Here is a 7,125-nt window from a genome sequence, read left to right on the forward strand (position 1 = left end):
TTTAATGAGTTCAAACCGTATTAGCTGTTTGATAAGGGTTGCATATGTGCATGGCAATAGTATCTGTAACAAATATGGTAATTATTCAGGTAGAACTGGGAACCCTGCATGTTCTTTTTGTCTGTGAGGTGTTTGTATATTTCTTGCTGAACATCTGCCTGACCCTGTTAATTTGGGTTGAAATCGATCAGTAAATGTGAATGTTAGTCTGTTTACAAGTAGTGGCCTTGAGAGAAAATACATTGATGTTAGAATTCCGGTGACCGTTTTGCAAGAGGGCGGTTTGGTTTGTTGGTCATGTATTAAGAAATCAGTTGATCAGATTGCAGAATTGAGCTGGTTATAATTCTGTATTGTGTGAAGCTCCCTGCTGTTTTCCCTGCCTCATCCTGTCCTTTAGGGACTGCTCAATCAGTTTGCGTTCCAAAGTTGAGACCACCATCTATGTGCTCTCTTTGTGCTTCCCTGTGTAGGAGTCCTGCTGCATTTCTAACAGTTTTATGGTCTGGTGTGCACATCCTTATGGTTTTGAGTTTACCTCTGACTGGAAAGAACAGGAGGTACTGAGTGTGCAGTAGATGCAACTGATTTATCCCTAAGAGTTACTAGTAGAAAGCATTTACTGCTTAGTTTGCTGCACAGTTCAATTGTAATGCGATCAGAGGAGAAGCAGGCTGCCTGGCTGTTAATATATTAGGATCAGAAGCACATGTTACATGGGGATGATATTGATAGGACTGCAGCTTTGAAGAGTGCATAGTGAACAAAGCAGATACAACTACAAGGGGGCAAAACAGTGCATCTACCATCATGTCTTCCTAAACATAAAATGTGACTTTTTTTTTTAATCTATTTTCAGAACGCTTCAAGTAAAGTGGAAGACAGGAAAGACCTGTAAGTGTGCCTCGGGCAGGTGGCATTGGTATAATTGTTTCAGTGTGAAAGCCTCATGCTGCTTAGGCTCCTGATGTGCATCTGAAACAAAGCTTGATTTTTCTGAGAAGCACGTGCACTGCTGGTCACAATCTTGATTCCACTAATATATCTTGGTTGCCAATATATTATTTGTTTGAAATAAAATGTTAAGTGGCTCACCAGGTCTAGCAAGGAGTTTGTCACTGTTAAAACATGAAAATCTTTCACCTGGAGCAACTGATCTCCAAGCTCTCACCTTCCAAAATGGTAAAAGATTAATGCACCATTTGCTTGTAACATTTGAGTGGGATCGTATGTCACGCTGAATGATAAAAAACAATTACCTAAACAGACATCATTTGCAACACCTTGTTGGGATCTTCAACTCACCAGTGGACTGAAGAAGCTTTTCATCAGTCGTTCTCTTTCCATGGAAAACTGAATGACGATCAACCTAAAGAAAGTAACTAAATAAAGGAAAGTATTTTTAAATCCTGCTAGCTTCTGACTTTCACTGAGCTGCATGGATGAGCATATTTTAACAAGTGATATTTTGCATTGTTCTGGCTTATTTTTCTTCAGTTTATGGGGTTACATCAGTTTTCATAACCAAAGTTTTTGCATTGGTTGTTATTAATATTCTGTATTATTACACTGTTTACACATCCTTACTCAGTACTTGCCACCTAACTGCTTTTGCCTTGCTGAAAATTCTTCTAAAATGTTGGAGGGTAGTTGTTTTGGGTGTTTGTTTTTTGTTTGTTTGTTTTATTTTCATGAATACAATACCTCAGAATAAATGTGCACTGTTCTGCATAAGCCCTCTTTGGCATTCTGAAAGTTACTTTGAGTTTTTTGTTGGATATGTTTGTTATATTAAAGAGATTGCTGAAGTTTGTGAGTGTGAGTTTATTCGTGTAAATCTCACCCAGTGTGCTGTCTTACCAGAGATGTGTGCTTGTGCCCATACACAAAGAACGAAATGCACTTCCAACTTGGTGATACTGAGCTTCTGGAAATACAGCCACCTTCTTCATAGGGGTAATTTGGACTGCTCTGGAAATAGAATTTTCGAACAGCATGTTGAGTACTACAAAGCATCGTAGAATACTGAGAAAGGATGCTTAAAAGAAAAATAGTTCAACCTTGCAGATGTAGTGTAGAAAGTATTTAGAGAGATTCTATGAAATTGCAGATTTGTTTGTTTAAAAACTTCCCAGATTTGAAGTAGCAACCTCACCTCTCCCACATCTTTGGAGACGTCATTATACGTTTGCTTGCTTGTTTGTTTAATATACTTTTTTCAATTGCGCTGTAATATTTAACAGAACGTTATCCTAATTTTGCATTCTGATCCAAACGCTGTGGTTGGAAGCCTGGGAAGTGATGCTGCTTCATCCCAGAAGACTGGTTCTGGATATCGAACACTAATGTGTGTGGATCTATCAGTTCTCTCTAGGTTCTACAATAGATAGTCTTGTATACTTTAAATTATCTCTATGTGCATATACACACACACACATATGTATGCACTATTAAACTCTCTATGTAAGGATAATGTGTGTATATGTGTGTGTATATATATATGTGTTATATGTATAATCAAGTGGGGCTTTGAATAACAGAATTAACACTATCCACCCACATATCACCTAGTGATTTTTTAGACTGAAAGCAATAGTAAACAGTACTTGTTTTGCTATTTATTGTTATCTACTCATTGAAATTCAAGCATTTCTTCCTGTATTATAAGTAGATAATTAGTAATATAAATGAAAGACATCATCAAGTGTACTCTTTGTCTATAATTGTGTATCTTAGAGTAATATGGAACAAAATGGTTGTACTTGCACTGATGTTATCGATACTTTACCTTGAGCTAGAAAGATCAGATGCTTCTCAGTTCTTGCTGTAGGGCATTACTGGAGTTTGAAGGCATGCCTAGTGGTATGTTTGACTTTCATGGAAGCTGAAGATTGTGCATAGTATTTCTAAATGTGCAGTGTGCGTTCAGCATGTGATACTCGTACTACCCTTGTAATTACATGACATACCTCAGCCTGGCACTTCCTATTGCCTAATGGGAAGATAGTGATTGGCTCAGTGAGAGTGTGTAGAGGCAGCTGTTGGGGGGGGTAAACAAAACAGAAGTCCCTTGCACATCATGCCATAGGAGATATTCCACTAAGTAAAGATTAAGCATTGCTTAAAGCCCCAGACTTTTCTACTTTGTCTCTAGTCATTTCTTCTGCCATGTCTGTTGGTATAGTTTTATCAGATTTCCCTGTCACGTAATAGAGTGGTCATCTTTATTATGAATGGTAATACACATTTGACTAAGTTGGGTAACACGCTCAGCTCTTAGAGATCTAACTCATCCCAGCCTTGTTATATAAAATCTTTTGTTATTTCAGTGGGAATTATTTTGTGTTATGGACTTTGTAGAACTATATTCTTCCAAGGAACACTTGAAACGTATTTTTCTTTTATAAAACTAGGAGCTGAGATAATATATCTGGAAATTCCAGTAGCTGGCAAGTGTTTCAGAAGTTTGCCTGTGCTTTGTTTCAAAATATTTCATCAATGTTCAGAACCTGTGGGAATTTGGATTGATTTTATTATTAATTTTAAGTAAAACTTTCTAGTCTTCAGTATTTTAAGTTATAGGTCATGTACTGGGAAAAAGTAAACTGAACTGGCACTCTTTTAACCCTCAGACTTTGAGGCAGTTTGGTCCAAGGTGTCAATCTTTGCCTGTTTTGTAGGAAAGAGTTAACAAAGTTCTCTGCTGCTGTTGATGGAATCAAACTACTTCTGTGTTTCTGAGGTTTTTTTCCTAAATTCCTTTTTTTTTTTTTTTTCTGCTGAGTCAAGTAAGCAGTGAGGTCATGGTGGGTGCCTGAGAACTGACCCGAATATTAATAGACTTAACTCTGCTTTTCCCTTAAGGAATGCATTTGGTGTTAACTGGATTTTTGCAACAAATGTCTGCTCGTTTACCTTGCTTAGAAACATGAAACGTGTAGAGTCTTTCCTAAGATGTGTCCTGGTGTTAGCTGTACTTGCTGTGATGAGTACTAGCTACGTGTCCTCGCTGAAGAGACACTTCTTTCACAGCTTGTTTGGAAGGGTGAAAACTCTGGTTTTGCTCAGCATTGAAAATAACATTTGTATTTCCAAATGTGGAATTATAGAAGTATTACACAACTGCTCTGTTCTCAAATGTTCCTTGAAGCACCAAATTTAGTTTGTAAACAACGATGGAAAATCAGTTTCTAGTTATGTCCTTCCAGTCCTCCAGTGCTCTGCCCCATTGAATAAGGCCTAAAAATGTATTTCTGGAACTGAGCATCTCCAGTTCAAACAGAACATGGAATGTTTTATTTTCTCTGATAAAATGTGAGACTTTGATTTCTCTCTTGAAAAATTTTGCAAATAGAACCAAGCATTGTAAGGTGTGTGTGTGTGTGTGTGTGTGTGTGTGTGTGTATATTCCTCATATATATATATATATGAGGAAAATGAGAGTCCCTCTGATTTTGTGTCCATCGGCCTGAATACAGTTGTAGTCCATAGATAAACCCTACTGTTATCTGCAAGTGCATGTCTGCCCTAAAAAAATATTGCTATTCCACCTCTTGGAAGGGGAATGTGCCGCAATCCTAAAGGATGGTTGTTTCTATGCCAGAGGATTCCCTTCAAGCTACCAAGGTGGTCTTACTCTACACCAACCCAACCAGGTTTGGGGTATCCAGATTCCCAAATACATGTGGGAACACTGATGTTTGGGAAGCGGGTGCCTAAGCCATGTGTGGTATGGAGGTGAGCTTGATACTAGAGCTAGTATGTCTATTGGAGGTGAGGAGATAGCAAGCATCTCCAAAAAACAAATCAGGAAGTTGGACACTGATTGTAGCTGTAATAAAAACATCTGCAGGATTTGGGTTCATAGGTTAAATCCTTCCCGCTGTTCAGCTGCTGGAGATCAGGCTGCCTGTGTAGCCTAACTGGGTTTATTCTTTTTGTTAAAAACAGAGTCAGAAGAGGCAAACTTTTGGTGATAACATGTTTTGTGAGAGAGCTTTATAGCTGCTCACCTGAAAAGTGATACCACGTTCAGCGTCTCTCTTAGCCTGAAGTTCAAACCCTTGTTCCTGTGGCCATGGAAGAAACTCAGAGCTGGCCAGCAAGGCGCTAACCTAATCCTTCACTTCTGAGCTTGAGATGTACAGAAAAGACCTGGTGCAGCAAGTAAAAGGGACTCTTACTCTTGGTCAGTAAGGGCAAAGCCATAGGCTTTGATTCTTCCCTAGACATGGTTCAGGCATTGTGAGTTATGGATTCAATGGAACAGACCATTGAGCCTTGGCTGCGCATCCGTCCTTGTCTTGATATACCAAATACCAGACCATGGAATCACAGAAGGGTTTGGTTCAGAAGACACCATCAAGATCTAGTTCCAAGCCCCCTGCTATGGGCAGGCACCTCTCACTAGACCAAGACGAACAAGATTGTTTCAGAAATGGTAGCGAGTAATACAGGGAACAAGAGAGTTTAGGAAACTTAGATTTGAAGCTGAGGAGGGAGGAAAAAAAAAGGAAGTAAAGCACTGAAGTTGTGAAGCTGTAAAAGGAAGTGAACATCCTGCAGTGTTTCATTCCTTATCATCTTCCTCAGTTTGTTTTGTTTTCAAACGTGGGTAAGTACATTGCGTTACACAGACGGTATTTTTTTCTTGAAGTCTCCTCAGTTGTGTGTGTGTCCTGGTGGTCCCACAGGGTGCTCATCCATATGCTGACAAGAGCACGACTCCTGCTTTGGTTTGGTTGGGTCTGATTTGGATTCTCTTTGAAAGTCCCAGTTTCATCACTTATAAAATAACTGCACTTCTGTAGGTGTTCTAGGAGGAAAAAATACGTAATACTCATCCAGTCCTCAAAATTGAGTTAATGTGTGTGGTGAAGCATCAGGCACCCATGATGATTTCCTGCAGATGTTTCTGCTGCTGTTTTCCTTTGATTTAATGACTAAACTAGAAGCCATTATATCTTCTAGAATAATCTCATTGTCTTTGTACTTGGTTTAGAACTTAAGGATACGTTACCACAACAGCTTTTCAAAGCTAGATTTCAAAACTACTTTTCATGCTACTTGGGTTTTATCAGGAGTGGATTGTATGAGGACCCAGTATGGAAGCCAGCTGAGTTTTCCATATGTAGTTTAGTATACATCCGTTCTGCTTTCCAGTATTAATTCCATTCCCACAGTACCATCAGCTAACAAAACCAATTTGAAAGCTTTCTCATTCTGGAGTGCATAGCATTTATATAGGATGGCTTTCCTTAAAATCAAGGTCCTGCTAAATGTACTCACTCCAGTGCTGTGTTTAAGGGTTTCTACAAAACACTGTGGCTCTGCTTTGCAGGCTGGCTGTTTGGCTGCCTGCTACAATACTGCTTAGATCAAAGCATATCAGCAGTTCACCTAGACGTTTCTCACAGTACACCAGAAGGGGAAATCTGTCACAGTCTGAACCTGCAGATTGTGTGTTACACTACAGAATGTACTTTCAGCAAATAACCTCTTTACAGCTTCAACGTGCCTGAAGCTAGGACTGTGCTTTAAACCCAGGGCTGTCAAGAATATCCACGACTGAGTAGCTCATTGAACAAATATTTTGCTTGATCCAGTGCCCTTAGTGTGTGCCCTCAATGCTTCTTTGATGTGAGTTGAAACATTGGCACTTGTTTCTGGATTTGAATTGTCTCCTGGGGTGATGGTGAGGCCCTGGCACAGCTGCCCATGGAGATGTGGGTGCCCCATCCCTGGAGGCTCTCAGGGCTGGGTTGGATGGAGCCCTGGGCAGCCTGAGCTGGTGGGGGGCAGCCAGCCCATGGCAGGGGGTGGGCTGGGTGGGCTTTGAGATCCCTTCCAACCCAAAGCATTCTGTGATTATTCCATGAGGACTCATGCTTCACTTTACAACTGCAAGATGTTTATTAGGTTGTCTTCCCAACTAACACAAAGCAGCTGCTGGCATAGCTCGCAGTGCTTAGCAGGTCCGGCTTTTTCAGCCCGTCTTATCTCTAACCAAAGTTACAGCAGGACCACCCAGGAGCTCACTCTCTCCCATCCACCTCGGGCAAACCAGAAGCCGCAGCCACCATCTGCGGTTGCAGGTGTGACTCAAAGAACCTATGGGCTCCGAAC

General features: G+C 40.3%; 1 protein-coding gene across 3 annotated transcripts in view; it reads left to right on the forward strand.

Moving 5' to 3' along the window:
• Positions 1 to 1,811, forward strand: part of DUS4L (dihydrouridine synthase 4 like) — a 35,162-nt gene extending 33,351 nt beyond the window's left edge. For 2 of the 3 annotated variants that reach the window (XM_072350571.1, XM_072350578.1), the window contains exon 8: positions 860 to 1,808. In XM_072350571.1, the coding sequence (XP_072206672.1) occupies positions 860 to 898 (39 nt within the window). In that variant the 3' untranslated portion in view covers positions 899 to 1,808. Of the gene's footprint in view, positions 1 to 859 lie in introns of all 3 variants that reach the window. The other variant, XM_072350586.1, reaches the window with a different exon arrangement.
• Positions 1,812 to 7,125: the final 5,314 nt, after the last annotated feature.

Source organism: Excalfactoria chinensis, chromosome 1 (assembly GCF_039878825.1).
Source record: "Excalfactoria chinensis isolate bCotChi1 chromosome 1, bCotChi1.hap2, whole genome shotgun sequence".
NCBI classification, from domain to species: Eukaryota; Metazoa; Chordata; class Aves; order Galliformes; family Phasianidae; genus Excalfactoria; species Excalfactoria chinensis.